This window comes from Triturus cristatus, chromosome 6 (genome assembly GCF_964204655.1).
Source record: "Triturus cristatus chromosome 6, aTriCri1.1, whole genome shotgun sequence".
In the NCBI taxonomy this organism is placed as follows: domain Eukaryota; kingdom Metazoa; phylum Chordata; class Amphibia; order Caudata; family Salamandridae; genus Triturus; species Triturus cristatus.
The window spans coordinates 1,019,725,592-1,019,747,582 of record NC_140589.1 but is presented as its reverse complement, the minus strand read 5'-3'; the positions used below and the strand labels follow the sequence as shown (position 1 = coordinate 1,019,747,582).

The window sequence follows — 21,991 nt, the reverse complement described above, 5'->3', positions numbered from 1 at the left end:
TAAGCAACGTTTAATGTTAATCGAAAATCCCCACAGTGCATCTCTGTCTCATAATCGAACTTACACTCCTACCATCTTTATGACCTACAGAATGCCTAGTACAGTCATCTGAATGAATCACTCTTCCTACATGAAGGGACAGCTTGAATACCTAACCTTAAATCCATATTTCACGCATGCTTTTCACCCACCAACATCCTTCGTGATTTCTAGTTGTATTGTATTGTAATTGCATTTACATAGGGCTTACTACCCCAGACAAGGCATAAAAGCGTTTTTTTGGCGAGTAGCACGCTACTCCGGAACCCAAGAAGGATTAGTGTTGAATTAGTATAGTGGAATATGAAAGTAATTTGAGTGGTGGATAGGTTAGTGAGTTATTTGGATTCAGAAGGATAGCGGAGGGATAGAAGAGGCAAAAAGGCTTGCATTTATATAGCGCTTGTTACCCGCTGATGGGGTGTTAAAGAGATTTTTTTTACGATTAGCACGCTACTCCAGAACCCATATAGGATTAGGGGTGAATTAGTAAAGTGAAATATGAAAGTTATTTGAGTGGTGGATATTAGTCAGTTATTTGGATTGAGAAGGATAGCAGAGGGATAGAAGAGAATAATTAGTGTATGCTTTTATATATCAGCGATACTGCTAATAGTTATCAAGCAGTGATGAAGCCCCTTGGATTGTTATACAAATATTTTTTGACTTACAGAAACTGAACTAAGTACACTAACATAACAATGGGACAATATAGGTAACAAACAAGATATTGTAAATAAAAAGCATCATTAAATGGTCCCACTTACGCTCTTAGCTACTATACCCTGCTGCCATCACTGGGTAACACATGTCAGATAATTTGATTATGGAATAAATATCAGGTCAAGAAGGGGCTTACCTTCCACCCCCACTGCAATTACTCCCTTCTTTATTCACCCATCACAATTCAATATACTCCATGTGATAAAAAGATGTAAGCTTTCATTTTACCAGATTCCAATATTTTTGTTTTAGGAAATTCTATTTTTTACCTGGACAACTTAGCTAAACCAACTTTATATAACCGTAGTATCCAGAAATATCCTCCGTCATGGTAACTCAAACCGCAATAAACAGCAATGTACTTTCTGGTGTGCCACCTCCATAAGACAACTCTGTATTAGATTTCCACATATCTTAATAGACTTTAGTGTTTGTGTTCCTGTGGCTAGGATTCCAATTAACACTATTTTTGGGTAGATGATTAAAAAAAAGCTTAAATATTCACTGGCAAACTAATTATTATTAAAAAAAACAAAAAGAAGTTCAAAACTCACCTTTCCAGGATCATCTCTTGGTCTGGGCACCTTTCGAAAACATTTGTTGAGGGACAGGTTGTGGCGAATAGAATTCTCCCATCCCACACCGTTCATAAATTAGCTCCAACTTGAGTACCTTCCCTTTCTGACTCCACTATGCCCTGGTGCCTTCATCTCTAAAAATCTCATCTTTTTCAAACCTCCATTATGAGATACGTTTATCAATTAAGGACTCATAAACAGGGATGATCACAAACTGAAACAACTTGTAGCAGCACCACCTCTATGATCTTAAGAGGCACCCTACACTTCTGCAAATTTGGCAGCAATGAAGAAGAAACGAAAACTTCTTCAAATAAGCTTTCTCACACCACTAGAAACCCACTCTGTTTACCCTTTCTCTCACCCCACCACCATATTCATAGAGCCCTTCCGCAGTGCAGTTCAGTCCATGACACCAATAAGTTCTAAATATACATGACATCTCAGATCCCCTGCCTCTAACCTACCACCTTGTGGGAATGAAATTACATATTCATCAGTTTTATGAAGTGACTAACAGTCACAAGGGAGAATGTTACAAAACTTAATCAAAAAAGTATTCCACGATTTTTCAAGTTGTACCCTTCAGAACATGAAGAACATTCGTTTTTTTTGTGCTACCAACAAATGGAAAGAACGGCCTGGGGTTGTCAATTATGGGGGAACATCCAGAACAACGCATGCGTTACGTCGCAAGCATTACAACGCAAGCGACGTTACGATGCGGACCATTACGCAGCGTACCATTACATCGCATGCGCATTTAAGATGCAGACGGTTTTAAATCACATGTGGTGTAATGGACGCGAGGCGGGCAGCACGAACGAGCACCGGGAAAGAGGCGGAGGACCACCGGGACAACATGAGGAGGGAGAGGTAAGGGGGATTGTGCTTAGAGTGTAGTGTTTAGCATTTAGGGCAGTGTCTGGGGATTGTGCTTAGAGTGTAGGGCAGTGTCTGGTGGTCATAGTGTAGGGCAGTGTGTTAGGCTTTAGGGTAGTGTCAGGGGGACTTACTGTAGGGTAGGGTATTGGGGCTTAGGGAAGTGTAGGGTACTGTTTTAGGGTCAGGTCAGGGGGTTGTACTGTAAGGTAGTAATTAAGGATTTAGGAGTTAGGGCTTAGGGTTTAGGGAAGTGAATTGTTTTGTACTGTATGGTAGTGTTATGAAGTGCGTGTTATGTAGGGTAGTGTATTAGTTTGGGGGGTATTTTGGGGAAACAATCGCGATGTTAAATCATGCGGGGTGTTTGTGTGCGGTGTAAATGTCTTTTGCATGCATTTCAATGGGGAAGCGAAGTAATGGTTTGCGTTGTGAAAGGTTACGTTGTGAATGTGCATGCGATGTAAAGACGGCGATGTTAAGGTATGCGATGTGAACGTTTGCGATGTAGCATCATACATCCCAATTATGTTGCGCTGCACAAACAGACTGGATCAGGCTTGTACCTACACTCATGGCAAGGAACCTGTGGCATCTAGTTTAACCTGGCTATTGTACGTACATATTTTAGTGGAATATAGGCATGGTTTGTAACGGTATGTAATATTGTGGTACTTTTTGTCATATAGGTACGAGTTATATATGATTTTACTGGCTCGATACACAATGGCTACTTACCAGTAGGAGTAGTTTAGAAGCCTAAAGAGGTTGTGTAGGAGAGTGGAATCTGACTAATGGTTGCCCCCAACTTTTTGCCTGGTATTTAAGTGGTTTTTGACTAGTCTGGCTGGGATCCTGCTATCCAGGACCCCAGCCTATCTGCTTTCTCCCTAAAACTGTTGTGAGTACTCTAGGTACAAACATAATTGGACGCTGGGCATGCCCTACCAGTCCCTTGTAGATGGTACCCTAGGTACCCAGGGCATGGGGCCCCCAGTAGGCCTACCAGGGCTGCAGCACTTATTGTGCCACCCTGGGACAGCCACCCAAACTGACACCACCAGGCCACTACTGTAGCCTGGGTAAGGTGGTGCTAGCACCCCTTACAGGGATGTAGGTACCCTATGTCCCATACCATTACAACACATATACTCTCATAGGTCACCCCTATGGCAGGCCCTGGTAATCCTACAGGGCTGGGTGCTGAGGTATGTGTGAGGGGGGACCCCTAGGGCCTCCCTGCAACCTTCGTAAAAATATTACTGGGTTGTTTGTAGTGTAGCCATACCATATACTGTTAACCGCATTATAAGTTATTGCGTCATCGCTGTAACTTTGGAGTGGCTACACAGAACCATATCGTGTTTGGTGTCAAACATGAAGGAATCATACCCCCAGTCCAGCCATGGGCATGGGGGCACGATTCCCCCTTGCTAGGAGGGTGATATGGGAAAAGCGGTAGAATTTGGAAACCAATTTAAAAGTGCACATGTACCACAAAATGGCTACTGTTCGCCACCTACACGACTCTGGCTGGCTGTTGCTGGGGAAAACCCCAGCCTCGCCATCTGGACAATAGGGCTCCTGTGGCAGGGAGGTGCCAGCACCTCCCCAGACAGGATATGTGGATTGGAACAGGGTGGGTGCACCAAAAGTCCATTCAGAGTTGCACGTAGGCAGCTGCAGAGCCCCAATTCTGCATACACCGCCTGGAACCGGTTCAGGGGCATCCTGCCCCTCGCCCAGGGGGAAACACACAAAGGGGAGTGGGTGTAGCCACCCTTTCCCGCCTCTACTCTGATTGGTAGGCTCTATTTTGGACCATCCCCTAATCTTGGGGATATATGGGAATAACTTTGCCCTAGAGCCTTAGATTCGTACAGGACTTCACAGAACTGACCTTCGACGAGCTGCTGCCCAGCTGACTGAAGAAATCTCCCTTGGGATAAAGGAGTTATCCCCCTGCTTGGCAGGCACCTAAAAGACTACAAGATACCCGGTTGGAACTTCGTTGCTCTCACGACCTTCGACGCCTTCCAGCAACCTCGAGGTGGGTCTCCAGTGCATCCCAGCGTCCTGTGAGTGTGCCCAGCAAGTCTGAGCACCCTGGACCACGTGGGTGTCGAGATCCCCGCATACCCCGAGACACCGGCCACCTCTTGTCCAGCACACGACCCCGACCAGTGGGGAAGTTGTGCTTTGGCCCATTCTTGAGCCAACCTTCACGCAGCATTTGTGCCGACCCTCAGCTCCCTGGCCCGCTCCGGTGGCCCGTGGGAGCCCTTTTACGCACTCCATTTTGCTGCCTTCCGCGGTCCCTTGTCCCTCGACTTGTGGGCCCTGACGGAGGACAATCTTCTTTTCTAAGAGTTCCCCTGGTTGCTCCAGGCCTGCTCTACGCTCCCTGCAAAGGAGAGCACCCTCAGACCACGTGGGTCTGCACCAGCAGCTGCTTTGTTCATCTTGCGTGGGTTGCGGTTGCCAATGCTTAGTGGATCCAATCGGGACACTAACACCGCAGCGACCCTCAGCCGACGTGGGACAGTCGCCCTCCAGAAGCTGGCCTTCCTTGAAGCCTCCCGGAGCCCGTGACTGCAGAGCCCAGCTGTACCTTCCACACCTGAAGCATCCGACATCCACGAGCTCCTTCCTGTGAGCTCCCTGGTCACTGTGCTGTGACCCAGACTCTGTCCCCTCTGCTTTCAGGTTCATCTTTGTCTTTTCTTCAACTTCAATCTTCACGACTTCAGCGACACTTCCAGCTAGCAGCAGTTTGGACTCCTTTTCCATAGAAAATCAGCCCGCGACCCGACACCAGAATCGACCTATGCACCCGGCTTCCCTGGGGCAGGTAACAGTGGTACTTCGGTACTTCCGTGGTGGTGGGCTCTCCAAAGCCTTAAGTCTCAAGCCTTAACTTTGTACTGTTGCTAGAAGTGTCCTTAAACCTTAATTATTCAACCGCGACATTCTCCATAGGCTAACATTGCGATCCCGACAGCAACTTCTTGCACTGCACACGCCTCCCGTGGGTCCCCTTCCTCTTAACTGTGGGTGGATTCTTAAGGGGCCAGCGATCCTGAATGCCCTAGGCATTGCCTGTAGAATTGTCGTGGTTCTTATACCACTATTTTAGTATATGGTTTGGTCCCCCCCTGGGGCCCATTGATTTCTGTGCTATTTATTGTGTTTAGAAATGCTTGTTTGAATTGTAACTTTGCCACTAGCCACATAAAGTGACTGTGGGATTCTGTCTAGAATAAATACATATATTTTATATATATACCTGTGTGGGCTACTCTTTCATTTGGTTATTCAAGAGGTTATTATGGTAAAACAATAAGCTTAACACTCCTTCAAGACTTAGCCTGAAGGCTGCTCTCCACAGCTACCACTAGGATAGCTTTCTTTAAAGGTTGTCTTAAACCTACCATCAATAGGAGTCGAATTGGACTGGTGCAAGGTGTCCCTATAACTAGGAACAGCATATGCCAGGCCAACTTCTCACAGGTTGTATGAGTCACATTCTATGCATCTATTCATCGGGTCCAGAACTGTGTTTTGTCCTTCTCTGTCCTTTTTCTTAGCGTGGGCATCAACAAACATGTGGTGTCAAATCCATCCCCTGTGTAATGTCAGCTGGAACCTGTGCATGCTCGCCATCTTCAGATTCTTTTTTTTCTTAGCGTCCGTTCTCTTTGGAACTTTCTTTGTTTTAAAATGTTGCTCACCTCGCCGGGTTGCTTTATCCCCATTTCCAGGGAGGCATATGGGTCACACGTGAATATAGCAAACTCTTCAGGCTACAAAACTACTCAACAAACCAAATAAAGAATCCACTTGCCTACACAAAAACACATCCAGTGAACATGTAAGGTGAATACAGTCTGGGATGACACAAGCTAAGAGCAAGTCTGGTGTCTCTTATATATATATAACCCTTCCTCACTCTAATAGTGTCACTTCCTGGCAGAGAAGGGATAGGTGGTCCTCCGTCAGCCTGTTGCAAGTAGGTGGTATGGAAGGGAGGAGTAGTCTCGAAGGGGAGGGAGTAGCCACTTTGTTTAATCTGCAAAACTCACCTGCCTGATGTTATGAACTGCCTGTTGGGCAGGTTATGGCAAATCCGTCCGTCCAATGAGTGTCCATTTTAGTAAACGGGCAGAATAGGAGAGTTTGGAGAATGCGGCTTCTGGGGAGGTGGTGGACTGACCTGACTGCTGGCTACCTGACCCACAGGTCAGTAGGTCCCACATCCATGGCCAAACAGAGGTTGGAAAACATGTGCGCCACGGTGGCTGGGCCGGCAAGGACAAGCTGTACTCCTCTCCTGTGGCTACGAAAGGCATATTGAGGGTGACAAGGGCCATGGAAAGATCGATGGACTTGGCTGTAGCCAAGTCTGTCCTTAAAGCACTCCAGAGACCAAATCGCCTTGTGTCCGAAGAGAAGTGAACCATCAAAGGGCAGGTCCTTCAGTGAGGTCTGCACATCCCTAGAAAAAGCAGTAGTCCTCAACCAGGCATGGCGCCGCAGGGCCACGGTTGACAAAACCGCTCTGCCTACTCAGTAGGTGGTGTCTAGTCCTCATCTAATGGTGAACTTGTATGTATCCCTTCTGAGGGCAAACGCCTGGGAAAGCACAGCCTGAGCCTCCTCCAAGAGCGTTTGCCGAACCTGTGCAACCGTATCCTGCAGAGCGTGGGAATAGCAGCCCAAAAGGTATGTGTTGTTCACCAACCGCACAGCCAGGCTCGTGGAAGAAAACATTTTCTTGCCTAAATTGTCCAGCCTTTTGGAGTCCCAGTCCTGCGGTGCGGTTGGGAATGTGCCAGGATTTACATGTGACCTGGAAGCTTGGACCACCAAGCTTTCCAGGGTAGGGTTTCACATGAGAAATTTGGGGTCTCCTGGAACGGAGTGGTGGCGGCAGGCAATTGTCCTATTCACAGACGCCTCTGTGTTGTACTTGGACCAAGTCCCAAACAGGACATCAGTAAGTGCTTCTTTGAATGGGAGAAGCAGTTATGAAGGGGATACTCCAGGATGTAGCACTCAATACAAGACATTCTTGACTGCCACCAAGGGCAAACTAAGGACCAGGACCTTAGCTGCCCAACGCACCACCTTTGTGAGTGACGCATCATCCTCCGTAGCCACAGTAGGAGAAGAAAGTATGCCAGTATCTGGGGAAGTGTCCAGTCCACTGGCTTCAATCAGATCCTTACACCAGTCCAAGTAGTCATATGGCTGGTATTCTTCAGGGTCCAGCAACCCCTCCCATTCCTACCCCAGTCCTAGCCCCTAGGAATAGGGCTCAGGCCTGGAAGGCATGGTTCCAGTCAGCACCAGAGTTAGCATTGGGCAATGCACCTCTGGCGCAGTGTCGGAGTCGGGGATGTAAATGGAGATGGTGCCGGCGGGACCCAAAACGTCGACCGGATCCAGGGAAGTTCAACATGGCAGGACCGGCGTTGATCTGGATCAATCTGTAAATCCCTGGGTCCCGAGTGGTGCCGGAGTCGCCAACGTGGATCCAGTAGGGGCCCCTCCTCTCCCAAACCCACAAGGCCCGAAGGCACGCCAGAGGGAACGGGACATCCCAACGTAAGTCGAATACCCTCATCAAATTCTAAACTGAGCGGGGATTGCTCCAACTCGCAGAAACTCAGGAAGGTGCAGAGCCGGCCCAGGTGCTGGCTCAACAGCAGAGCCAGGCTTCGAGTAACGCTCCCTCATCTAGTCTGCCTCTCTTGTCTTGTTGGCCGATGAGTAGTCGAACACTTCAACAACTTTTTTTTCTTGTGGCGGGACTTACTAGAGTGACCTGACGACAGAGTTCAACAAACTCCTCAACCCCTCACTGTACCTTCCTCTCTACCAGGATAATCACACGTCAAGCCACCAGGAACTTGGGGGACTGCTCCCTCAAGGCCTTCGGGTGCATGGCATAGCAATCGGAGCAGGCTTTTGGGTCACGAGGCACAAAAGGTGCGGGTCCGTCATCAACATCGAACGGTGACTGGCGCTGCTGGGCTTGAATCAGGCTTCTTTGATGTCATAACCTGCCACACCAAGAGGAAAAAAAACCTCAAAACAGTACAATAAAATGATGGAAAAATGTAGGGCCAGCTCTTCGCATATCTACGCTGACTGACGCGGAAAGAAAAGAACTGAAGTCCGCGCCCTGGTAGTGGCGCATATACAGGCACCACGCGCTTCACTTCTGGTGCGGATGCGGACAATGCCACGCAAAGCCAAACGACGCCACCTACCGGCATGCCAGGATACTGCTCAAGAAAAGTTTCCCGATCCAGTCTGACACCTGGAGATAATTCTAAGGTAAGGTATCTGCGACTAGAAGTCTCTCAGATATTCTCCAAGACCAAACTATCAACATTGCATTCCCCTCAGAATTGTGGTGTTGGACCTTGTACACAAAGTGGTTGCTTTTTGGAATGTTCTGGAAGGGAAATACATCAATGTTTGGTGTGCCCCAGCAAATGAACATGCTGTCCAGTACTTCAAGCTTTATCCCCCATTCGAGGAAGGTATTTTGCCTGCTCAATCTGTCTGCCTAGGTGTTCTGCCTCACAAGGGAGGTGTTTAGTTCTAGGGTCGTATTCCATTGGATTGCCCATTTCCATATCTCCTGTACTAGTTACAACAGTGAGAACAACTTTGTTCCTCCCTGCTTGTTGAGATAGAACATCATAGTTGTGTTGTGCATTTGGATAAGCACGGTCTGTCCATCCATGTGCAACTAGAATGCTTTCAGCCCTAATTCTAGGTAGTTTATGTGCTTCACGGCATCTGTAGCGTTCCAGAGACCTCAGTCCTTCAGATTGTCCATGTGTGATCCCCCAGCCATTGTAGGATGCATCCATCATTATGGTCACCATGGGAGCTGGTAATTTGAAAGGCCTCCTTACCCTCAAGTTTGTCGGGTTCCATCATTCTATTTCCTTCTTAACCTTCACTGAGACAACCACTAGTTCTTCCCAAATCCCGGAGGCTTGTGATAATCTGTTGCAGAATCATTCCTTTATGGATTGCATGTGCACTCTTGCATGCGAAATGAGTGGAATGCATGATGTCATCCTGTCCAATTTCATGACAGTCTGCACTGCCAGAGACTGCCCATTCAGTTGCCCTCTTGGGGACTGGGTATGCCTGTGCTGTTCTTGAGTCCAGTAGTGCCCCCAGGAACACTTTCACCTGCTCCAAGAGGGGTGAATAGGTTTCTTGGTTTATCGTGACCTAAGGCATTGTAGCATGCTGACTCTCTGCAGGTTTCAGTGGTATTTTTGTTTTGAGTTTGCCATTACCAACCAATCGTCCAAGTATGGGTAGATGTGTATAACCGGTCTTCTTAAGTGTTTAGGTACCTGAGCTTTAAAATTAGTCTTGGTATCATGTTTTGTTTCAGTACTAGAAAGTACGCTGAGTAGACGCCACCATCTATCTCCCTTGGTAGAATTTAATCTATGGGTCATTTTAAGTTCCTTTACCTCTTCTTGCAACTTTGTGAGTTTTCTTTTTCCTTAAGGTACAGGAGGTGTTTAGGTTTAAGATCCAATTGTCTGAGGTGACGAACCTCCATTTCCGGAGGAATCCTCATATTCTTTCTCGTTCTGGTATCACATGGCAGGGTTGGAGTCTCACTTGCTTGTTGCCCCTTTTGAAGGTTGTCCTCCCCCTCTGGGTTTTCCACGAAAGACTGCCTGGCCGGGTGTTGCCATTGCTGTTGGGCAGGCTAGTCTGCGGCTTGCTAGCTGAAGCCTTACTGCTGGCAGAGTTGTGTGCTTGGTTTGAACTCAGCCCGCCTGTTGGCCTTCTCCTGGAGGTCCACTCGCCCCTACCCCCACCCTCCCAAAGGATTCTCTGAATGGCAAACCCCCAATGGCCTTGGCTGTTTCAATGTGCTTTATTTGTTAAAGTGTCTCAGCGACGATCGTCTCAAAGAGGACCTACCCTGTGGCAGGCTTGGTTATAACAGATGTCTTCATCTCAGCCTTGAATACCGAGACCCTGACCCTTGCATGCCTCCTAACGATGGTGCCTATACGCATTTGTCTGCTGGTAGTATCAGCTGTGTCCAGAGCTGATTCGAGGCCGGAGTGGGCAATCTTTTTTTCTCTCCCAGATGACTGCCTTCGCTCTTTTTGAACACTGGAAGGTTCTGCATGAGTGTAGGAAGCTGAAAGTTTTTGCAAATTGACCCCCCACATATGCCCCCATTTGAAAATACTAGATGCTGGTTCTTCCACTCTGACAATGTACTGAAGCCTGCTAACCAGGCTCCAGTGCCAGTGTTCTTTCCCATAAACTGACATGTTCAATTGAAATTCAATTGGCAAGGACTTAAGCACCCTTGTAAGACACTGGTAAATGGTACCTATGGTACCCAGGGCATGGGTACTAAGAGGGTCCCTATGGGTTGCACCATTTATTGTGCCACCCAAAGGGACCCACACAAAAACTACAGACCGCCTGCCATTGCAAGGTACGCGAGATGGTGCAAATAATTTTGACAAGACATGGCACACACCCTGTGTGCAATGCCAAAGCACATCGCATATACTATATGTAAGTCACCCCTACAGCAGGGCTCAGAGCCTGAAGACGGGGAGCATGATATTATATGTGAGGACATATCTGTATGAGCAGATATGACCCTGTGATGTCTGGTTCCAAAGCCACGACATTGCAAGTATTCAGGAATCCATCTTAAGTATATATACTGGACACTGGTCATTACGAGTTACCCAGCTAAATGATGGCTTCACTGAAAAGAAAGGTTTTTGTATCAAACACCTTGTTTTGAAAAATCCATACAGATGCCAGTTTTGCATTTCCCAGGACATGCACCTAGTGGGCACCTCAGAGAGGCCCCCTGAATCCTACTAATCTTAGTGTACGGAGTGACAGGTATTGTCCAGCCTGCCACCACAGACAAGTTTCTGCCCCCCCGCCCCCTTGCAGGTGAGAGTCTGTGTTCTTTCTGGTCAGAAACAATGCCTGCTCCGGAAGAAGCTGTTCACACCTCTTACAGCATAATGGCTAGTGTGTTAGAGGCTTTAGAGCCTCTGGGCTTGAAATACTATTGCCTTTAATGTGCGACCCCGGTTTCCTCCAGATCCCCAGATCAGAGAAATACAACCCCCTGCCTTGAGGCCCTATTGGCACCAGGACAGGCATAAAAATTAGCTAGCCAGAAGGCGTGTTCACTTTCAGGAGTCACACCCCCCCCTCCCCTCCCCCCGAGGTGGGCTACATGGAGTGAACAACGAAAGAAGGTTTCCAGTTTCTTGTTTTTAGTGGAACTACCAACTCTACCTCAGGTTTAAGCCCACTGTTCACAGGACGTGGTCGTATAGGAGGGCTAGATAGCCCATTGGCTACTACCTTACACTCCCCTTAATAGTCCTAAAGTCAGTATTTAGGTTGCCCCCTGAGACCAGGAATTCAGATTTGTCTATGGGAACTTAGGAAGGAACACAAAAAGCAGAACGCACAAGAACTGTGGGCCAGCCCCAGAATTGGTGCCAAACCCTGCCTTCCTGCAAAGACTTGACTTGTCCTTCAGCTATGCATCCTCCTAAAGCCTTGGAGGGCTGCCGGGCACTTCACCAACCATCTCTTTTGAAGTGGAGGAGCTACTACCTTGAAGTCTGCAGGCACTGACCGCATCGGCCTGGTACACTACACTGTTCTGCTGACTACCAGGTCCACTGAGTAAGCTGCACCCCGGGAGAAGGACTCTGGTTTCTAGAGGTCAGCCCCGTCTCCCCAGCGAGTTTCTGCCCTCCAGGAGCCCCCTCCCAGCACCAATTAACCTGGGTACCAAAGCCCTTGCACCAGCAAAGGCTTATTAACAGTACAGTTAGGACACCAACCCTGCTAAGACCAACCTGCCGACGTCAGGACTACTGAGGCCAGCACTGAGAGTGGCCCTGCTGTACTGTTTGCCCCCCATCACTAGGTCTACCCCAAGAATGGAGAGCCTCCAATGCAAGCGAGCCACGAGACAAAACACCTCTGCACCTGAGCCCCAAAGCCAATCAACTATGGCCCTTTGCTCCAGGGACCCTCAAGAGCCAAGCCTCCCTTTGGGCTCTGCCAGACTTGTCTCCAAGTCCCAACTTGCAGCCTTTTTCTGTTACAGGTTTCTCCATTCACTTTTAACAGGTAGCATTTGAGGCTCCCATTACAACCAACACCTATGCACTCGGACACACCAGAGCAGGAATCTGAACAGCTGGAGTTTCTTTATACCTTGGCCCCTTGCACCTTATGACCCTGAGAGTAACCATCAAAATCCTTTGTAAGTGTGCCTATGCAGTGAATGTGTCTACCCTAGGACAACATTACCATGTTCAATGCCGCAAATCTGACAGCTGTGGTTTTTTACTGATTGATCAGTAAATATCTATAACTTCTTAAGTACTTACCTAATTCTGATGATCTTGGTGTCTAAAATTATATAAAAATCTGCATTATTTTTCTAAACTGGTCTGGAGTTTCGTCTTGAGTGTGTGTCCCATTTATGGATCCTGTGTATACAACATATGCTTAACACTACCCTCTGATAAGCCAAACTGCTTACCCACATTACCACAAATAGAGCATCTGGGCTTAAATAATTTAAGGCCTGCAAACCAATAAGGGTCGTCGGGACTTTCTGCATAGTGCACCTCATTTTGGTACACTACCAAGAAAGCCAGCTTCCTACAAAAAGCCCTTCCATTTTCTCCCATTGCTGCGGTCGTACCCGTTCAGAAGAGCATCGCAGGTCGCAATTCTCCATTGTGTCGCTGCTTCGATTTCCATCTTTCTACCCATCAGGTCGAGTCTTTTGCTCTTTTGCTGGTGCTGGCCCAGTTGACGTGGGGACATTATTCCTTTTCCGGGCTCTCGCCACTATGATTAATACTTCTGGTACGTTTCCCTTGATGTATTGAGGGTCTTGTTTGGATTGTTTTTATTTCTTCTCCACTTAAGGAATGACCACCTGTGGCAGGTTCCTTGAAAATGTTCCTACTCTGGTCAAGTATGCTGTAATGCATGGGTAGGAACAGGTTCATGTTCTGCAATGGCACCAAGGTTTCCAGGAAGAAGCACGATTCCTCCTTCTCTTCCTCAAGCTGGACCCCATAAGTGTCTGCCGCTCTCTATTAGTCCAGTGTTCATGGACAAGTCTTCCGGGATGGGGGCCTTGAGGGGTCGACACCCTCCTCGGGGATCTGGTGTTGAGATCCTGCCATTCATCATCAAACTAGTCCTTCCTATATCACGATGGGCTCATCCTCCTCGTATTAAAAAAAAAGTCCTTCCTGCGTCTCTTCGCGCGGCTCTGTTGTCGAGGGTGCCTTTATATCTGGTAGGTCATAGCCCAATTCCCTTGAACCCAAGGGTTTTGTGGGTATGCGGAATGCCTTCAGGGAGTCTAACTCATTCCTGTACTGCAGGAGCGCTTCCATTTCGGCCTCAAGTTGATGTCTTTTCTCGAGTGAGCATATAGCTTTTGTCATCAAGGAGGGTTTCCTCTTCAGGCCAGCAACTCTTTGTCCTAGCCGCCTTGCTCTTTCCCTTCACTAACCTCCTTTGTGCCTGCTGGCATCGAGGGTTAGCTCTAAGGTTTGCCCCCGTTGGTGTCCTTTGGCTGGGATCCATGCTGCTTTTTCTTCCATCGTCACGTTGTTTCGAAATCAAGGCAACTTTCGGTGAATTGGGGTCTTCTGTAACCTTTTGCTGCTTGGTCTTTTCGGCATCCCTTGCAGTCATTGCGCTCTGCTCTTCTGAGGATGCTCCCTTCGGCTTCCAACTCTGTGTTGGCTCTGCTTTTTTGACGTTTTTCTCGTCGTCACTGGAGAGGGGCAGATTTTTCAGGGATTCCTACCCTGGCTTGGTGTGCCAGTCGTTGCTTTAACCTTGTCTTGAGTGTTCAAAATCTTCAGTTTTGTGATCCACCAGGAGGCACAGGTTACAGACCTTGTGTGGATTCATCTGTGCGAACTTGTGGTGGCAGCAATGACAGAATCTAAAGTGGGGTGTTCACAATATCCCTTAGCTGCCCCTCTCCTTTGCATTCTCAGGTCATGTGGTGCTCATCGACAGGGCTCCCTGTCAAGGTCAAGAAGGCTCCCCTCCTCGGTCTACGGTGTTTCTCGTGGCCTCTGGTGATTTTTGGTGTTTTCGGTCAACCTCTTTCCTCTCTCTACAAATCTTCGAACTCTTTGGAGCTCCTCCGGTGTCCTTCCAGGCCCAATGGCAGGTAAAAAGAACCTAAGGATGGCGATCACACACAGTAACGTCTGTGGTGCCATCAGACATCACACAAGAGATGAACTTACCAACAAATGCTGGTCAACAATGCCCACACAGAAAAAAGAAAAACGAACAAGAGATGATTCTGGATCCAACCACTAGATTGCGAATAGATGTACAGCATGCAAATCCAGAAAAGGACTCATACTGGAAATCTTCCATTCAGTGGTACTTTACTATAGAAAAGAAACAATGAGGGCTTGGTGTACCTCTGTTACAAAGATAGGCTTTTGATACAACTACTAGGGGATGCAATCTAGAGCAGAGATTAACTAGTTATTTGTCTTCAACAACTTTTTGATGAAGGCAGTCTTCCAGCAGATTACTACCCTATAGAAATTTCCAAAGAATGGATAATTGACATTTTTCTGCACTGTTAGGCACATGGCCAGAGATCAATTGCAGAATATTAGCCACCTTAATGTTGCTAATTGATGTAGACTACAGGCTTCTAAATGCTAAAGGAGGATATATGCAATTCCCTCATAAACTTAGGATAAAAAGGGAGAAATGAAGAGTGGCGTGTTGGAGGAATAGCTGTAAAAAATGCTTCCGATAAGTAATTCATAATTCTAATGTATATTTCTGTTCTGACCGATTCCACATCTACATAGAACAATAAGATTTCCCTTAAACTTGGGTGCCTCTGAGAACAACTATTTCTAGAAGAGGCAACCATACTTTTCCATCCTCCTAAGGGCCTGTATCTAACAAGTACCCTGTAAAGGTATCAAGATGTAACCATTATAATCAATATTCACATTTAGTACACCTTGAAAAATGGCTACAGAAAATACATTCCGAGGTATTCTGTGGTGGACCTGCTAATCATTTTTTTCATGAAAATATAATCAACTATTAGTGGATTCATTTAGATTTGCCTTCTAAGATTGCCGGGGGGTTCAAGAAGAAAGCAATTTTGTCCTACCTCAAAAGAAAAGGCTACAATACCCACCACAAATATTTGATATGGTCCCTTCACTGATCCAGGCCCTTTAGTTGTGCCGCATATTCTTGTCCCATGAACAGCTAACAGGGTCTTGCACCTTATAAAGGACAGGCTGATTCCTAACAAATGGAAGTGAAGAGTGGTCTCTCTCCTACTTAAGAAGGCAAATTTGTAAATAGATGTGTACAGCTAGCACCATAGCAACACAACTTCCTGTGCTGAAACTAAAAGACAAGGAGTTATCCAGCCATCTCTCCAATTTGTTTGAAGGAGTCCGCATCTTGACTTCTGGAAATTAGTTGTGTAGCTAGGCGGTGGCACAGACTGAACACTTGCCATCACACTAGATTAAGTTGGATCCATCCTCAACAATGTTGATTAGGAAGAAGTGACCCTACTGGACCTCTACTGCTTTTGGTCATGAGCTGCTAACACAACACTCTGGTAACAAGGTTACGTAGAACAGTAAACCCCTTTCAGTAGTTTACTTTATCCAACTAACAAAAGCAGCAAATATCCAGCTACCTCGCATGAAGAAAATCCATTACCCAACCCCAATGGATCTTCTAAAAAACGAAGTTTGCCCTAATCGTGTAGATCCTCTCCCACAGTCAAAGCCTGGTTACACAGCCTTGCGTATTGTAACACAAATAGTGAGCTTTTTGCTAGCACCCAGCCTCCGGCATCCCGACCAAAAGATATTTGGGGTCCTCTCAAAAGTTATCTACTTGCAATGAACACTGCCCCCACTTCGCAAAAGCCGGATGGGATTGTGCCCACTGGAGTGGGATAAATGATCCTAAAATGGGAAGTACACACCCGAGATACAAGTGTCCAGATATTGTTAAGTACATTAAGGTGATTGTTGAAAACCAATACTGGAATGTATTGAAAATAAGGATAACATGGCTGAATATTATCATAAATGCTTGAGTTACACACAGTGCCAGGGGATTTGACTGAGCCGGGTATAGGACAGGTATCTTTATGTATGTAAATCCTCTCCTTTCTTGTTAAAGCCATAACTTTTTCTTTCACTCTGCAAGCTAACAGTGAGTATATGCTGTATGTAACATTATGAAAATGATAAAGTACAAAAAAAGGTTTGCCCCAATCACCTAAAGACTGGGCTTTGAAAATTCCTTTGCAGGGGTGCCCATATCTCACCTTATCCATCTCCCCAAAGCTGTGCTCCAATGTGCTGCCAAACTACTGCATAAAGCAAAATAAAAATAATAAAATAAAACTATTGCATCACAACCATCCTCCAAGACCTGCACTGGTTTACCGTTCTAACCAGGATCACTTTCAAAGTCTGCACCCTTACTCACAAGGTTATACATCCAACTGGTTACCTCAGCTTGGTTATGCAAGTCTCCACAAGCTCAAATATTCATTTCAATACCTACGTCTAACCTGAATCAGACAAAGCAAACTTTTAATAAGGCTAGGCAAGCACATTCCTTGCTTCAGAGCACACAATGAAGGTCTGAGGACTATTCAACATTGGATGTGCCACAATATCCTTAAGTTCAATGGTGGTTAGATAGAGCATGGTGGTCAACGACTTTCGGCCTCCGTTCATTGTGGGAAATGCACCGCATCCACGTTCCCGCATGGCTTGTGAAGTCTATGCAGGACGGTGGCTGGGATAGGGCTGACGTGGCTGGAAACCCCTTCCGTTTCCACGAAAGGAGCGAAAGGAAGACACTTGCCATGAGGAGTAGTGGAAAGGTACAAGGATCTGGCCATAGCTCGAGAGTCCTTGAACCTGACCAGGGCCGAATCTGCTGTTTCCCCAAAAAGACGGGTTCCATCAAAAGGCAAGTACATGAGATTGGTCTGGACATCGCCTCAGAAGCCAAATATTCTAAGCCAGGCGTGGCACCTTAAGGCCACTGTCGTGGATATCGAACTGCCCAGCGAATTGGTCTTATCTAGGCCACACCGAATGGTGAATTTTGCTGCATCTCTCCCATTCTTGACTGCTTGGGAGCGCACAGCCCGGCCATCCTCCGTGAATTGAGGCAGCCTTTACGCAACAGTCTCCCAAAGGGAGTGGGAGAAACGGCCCAATAAGCATGCGCTATTCACCGACCACAATGCCAAGTTGAAGGAAGAGAACTATTTCTTCCAAAATGCATCAAAGCGCTTGGATTACCTATCCAGAGGGGTGGATGGGAATGTGCCCTGCGAAGTAGAAGCCTGCACCACCAAACATTCTGGAGTGGGGTGTTGGCTGAGGAACTTTGGATCACCCGGTGCTGGGCGATGGCGGCGTGCAACCGCCCTATTCACAGGAGCCCCTGTGCTAGGCTTGGACCACGTGCCTAGAAGGACATGTGAGTGCTTCATTAAAGGGCAAAAGGGGTTCAGAAGTGGAAGCCCTGGTTCAAGCACTTCGGTCAGGAGATTAGTCCTGACCTGTACTGAGGGTAGCTCTAGTCCAAGGACTTTAGCTGCCCTTTTTACCACCATGGCATAGGATGCTCCCGCCTTCATAGCCACAGTAGGCCGAGAGAACATGCCAGTATCTGGAGAAGTATCCAGTCCACTGGCCTCCGCAAGTTCCCCATACCAGTTTAACTGCTCCGCAGTGTCTTTCTGGTGTTCCAGAGGGTCCATAGACCCCTCATATTCCTCCCCTGAGCCTAACACATCTTCAAAGTGCTCAGGCAACAACATAGAACCCTTAGGTTCAATCAACATCAGCGTCGAGGGACCTTGTTCCAGCTCCGTGTTGTCGGTGATGACGATGAGGCTGGCACCGCCGGTTGGCACCAGTTGCACCGACTTTGGATCCGCCGGTGGTCGTGCTGGCACGACTGACGTCGACCCGGATCACATCCACGAGGCCACACCGGTGCCATGGCCGGAGAGGACGGCGGCTTAGAACCCAATGGGGCTCTCTTATAACCCCATGGGGCCCGAGGGCTCATCAGGAGGGTCATTCCGCTCAAATACGCGGCACATGGCCTCGTAAAACTCTTACTTGACCGGGGTTGCTCCGGCTCCCGGAAAGGGATGGAGGCGTGTAATTGACCCAGGCTCCGGCTCCGTAGAACTGTGCCTAGAGCATCAGTGCCTCTCACACCTCTCTTGAGGACGGACGGCAGCCAAGGTGAAGATGAAGTCTGCTGGGACTACTACTTCTTATGCCTCTTCCCAGAGCGTACCGAGGACTTAGGGTCTGGGGGCAGTCCCGCAACTTCCTCTTGTTCGATCGGAACCGGGACCACCACGGAGTCTTGCTCAATGGTGTCGACTGCAGAGCCGCAAGGAGCTTAATGTCCGGCTCCCTCAAGGCCTTCGGAGCCATGGACTGTCTGTCCGAACAGGACTCAGTCATGGTCGTTCTTGAGACCCCAGAAACAGACGAGGCGGGATCGGTGAAAGACATCATGCGGTGAACCACACAGCTTGAAACCTGTCTTCCTCAAAGACATCCCTCGAACACAAAGATGGAAAAAATTCCAAATCGACAAAAGTCGAGAGAAAAAACCTATCAAAAAGCCACTTAGGGTAGCTTTTCTCAGATTCACGCTTAAATGGCACGGACAGAAAAGAACTGACGTCCATGAGACTGGGTGATGCCTATATAGGTACCGCAACGTCATAACCGACGCTACTGATGCAGACGACGTCACGCAGAGCAGAATGGAGCCACCCGACAGAGCAGGCAAGGGATATTGCTCAGCAAAATTTCGGGATCCAGCCTGACACCTGGGAAATTCAAAGGTAAAGAATCTGCAGCTAGAAGTTAATCAGATTTGCACAGTAATTACTGTTAGTATACTCTGATTACTTTCATATTACATGGACTACTAGGGAGGGTGTGCTGAGATACCACTCCGAGGGATCTCACAATTTAAGGTCAAGTAAGACTTTTAAGACTTTGCGTTTAGTTATCTTTTCTCCATACAAACATCAGTTTAACACTTCAAACATTTTAGGCCCAAAATCTCATAAAATGGGTTTCTAAGGGAGAAAAATGGTTAAAGGTTTCACAGGTAAACGTCTCATTAGTGGGAGTGTTTGGGGGTTAGGACCAAGTTTCTCCAAGGTCTAGGTAGGCACTCAAGTTGCACCATCAGCGGCACTGGGGCAGCCAGGTGCAGAGTGCAGGGGCCCAATGTTAGCCAATGGGGCCAAGGGGGCCTTCGGTTAGGGACTGCTTACAAGCAGGCCACTCGGGTGTTGGAGCAAATCTCCTGGGTTAACGTCAGCAGTGCAGGGGCCAACAATCAGCACAGGAGCTGCACCACTAGCAGCACTGGGGCGGCCGGATACAGGGTACCAAGAAGACGTTGTGGACCCTGTGATTCTCAACGGAGACCTTCGGTTTGGCAAAGTTGCTGCAGTCTCGGGCAGGGAGTCTTCTTGAGGCGACCACGGCTGGAGAGGCAAGTTGGGTTCTAGGAGGATGCCTGGACACCATCTGTTGGGCCACCCAATGGTCTCAGGTGCAGGGGTGTCTTTTGGCATCAGGTCTTCTTACCAGCTCCAGTCGCGGTCCCGGGGGATCCTTCAGGGTTGAGGCTGCTAGCGTCGTCTTGAGGCTTGAGTGACGTCAGGGGTCACAAGATCCCAGGTCAGGATCGCTGGGGAGACCACCTCGTGGTGTTAGGCCACTCGGTTCGTAGGCGTCTGGTGCAGAATCGCAGAGTTGCCGGAATCCGGATTATGTGGGTGATTCTTGGCTTGAGCAAATCCGGTGCTCACGGGAGACAGTCTAAGATGGTTGCAGGGCAGGTCTTCCGGGCTCTGGGAGGCTGCTGGACACCCCGGATTCTTCTCTATAAGCAGGTCGGAGTCGGGACAAGCCGATAGGGCTGGGGCCAAATCAGTTGGTGTAATCTTCCTGTGTCAGCAGCATGTAAATCACACCAGAATTAGGCATTTAGAGCCCCTTGGTGCCAGGACTAGTGTTATACCATACACAAATGTTAGGCAGACCCTTGCATGAAGTAACCGACTCCAATGGTGTCACAAATGAAGCACTGTAGGGTAGCCCCTCCCCTACAACCCTTCAGAGCAGTATGTTAAATAACTAGCAGACCTTTCACAGCTGTGGTCATTCCGTTTTGAAGATGTTAGAAAAGAAATGATCAAGAGGACTGAGTCCACACAGAGTTGTACTCTACTACCGATTCTACTTGAATAATTCTGGGAACCCAGGAAACAACAAGTCTGAAGACCAGTGACTGGTTGGAGTTTTATGGCGAAATAGCACACACATTCATCATATGTTCTTGAGATGCTCAGGCCTCCAGGACTTCAAGCATTTGTGAGGACTAGCTTTTCACAAACAGGATAGAGAATCCGAAAATGAAGCAAGTCAGCCAGGAAGCAAAAGAAATATGGAGGTCAAAGAAGGGTACACAGTGCTAAATGAATAGAATGTGGGCAATACTAATTTGTCTTCTTACAGGCAGGAGAGCCATCCAGGATTCGGACATCCCATCAATGCAGAGGAACGAGAGAGTTAGGACACAGAACTTACCTACGGGACAACTGCAAGTTCTTATGCTTACCAGAGTCACCTCTTACCTTTATCTTCTAAAGCTTGTTGCGACTGTCTAAAGAAAGGCGTTGTGGACAGATTGGAATCCTCTTTGAAGGCTCCAGGAAAGGCAGTGTTGGAAGAGACAGTTGCACTGTTCCCAAGAACATCAAGATTGCCAGTGCACGATTCAGTTCTATGAACTTCATCCTATGCAAGAAATGTGATTGCATGTTAGCCTTGGACATTTTTACACGGCAATAGTCTACTCAACTTTAAAGCGCTGCTGGAATAGGGACTTGAAGGGGTCAGAATGACCAAACTAATGGAAGAATGGAGTATGGCACAAAGTTGATTATATATATATATATATATATATATATACACACACATACACATGCATATCAAACAGTACTTTTTATATAATGTATAGAGACGGATTAAAGGTTCTAAAATGTGAATTCAACAGAGAATAATGGTGGTGAAATTAAATGAGTCTTTGCAGAAATATTTTAAACAAAAAATATAACGAAACGCAATTAAAAGAAACCCTTAAATGACATGAAAGGCCCAGCAGAAACTATTTTGCTAGTGTGTTATATTTGCATTTGTTAATCCACACATACATCCGCAAACCTGCTACTTCAGTCTCTTCCGTCGGAGCCTGCAAGACTTGGAGGTGAAGCTTGAGGCAATGTGTCTAAGAAGCGTTTTAACTTTTAAAGCTAGAAGCTCACAATGTGGAAGAAGAGTCTGTGTTAATGGTTCGAGTGAAAACATTTTTCACGTAGAATGTCACTATAGCTGAATTATTTTTAGAAGCAAAGAAACGATAACCTGGATAACAAACCCATGGATTTACATCCTGACTTGAATACAGGGGGAACAGATGTTTGATACACTGATTCAGACACACTAACATAGAATTGTGACATGACTTAAGTAATCGGAGCAGAAACACACAAACATGATATACTGGTCAGGTTA

At 47.3% G+C, this 21,991-nt stretch overlaps 1 protein-coding gene across 1 annotated transcript in view; it reads right to left on the bottom strand.

Annotated features, from left to right (window-relative positions):
* BUB1 (BUB1 mitotic checkpoint serine/threonine kinase) overlaps nt 1–21,991 on the bottom strand; it is an 850,308-nt gene that overhangs the window by 528,674 nt on the left and 299,643 nt on the right. Inside the window, exon 16 of the mRNA XM_085611813.1 lies at nt 21,052–21,214. Within this exon, the coding sequence (XP_085467939.1) occupies nt 21,052–21,214 (163 nt within the window). The remainder of the gene's footprint in view (nt 1–21,051; nt 21,215–21,991) is intronic.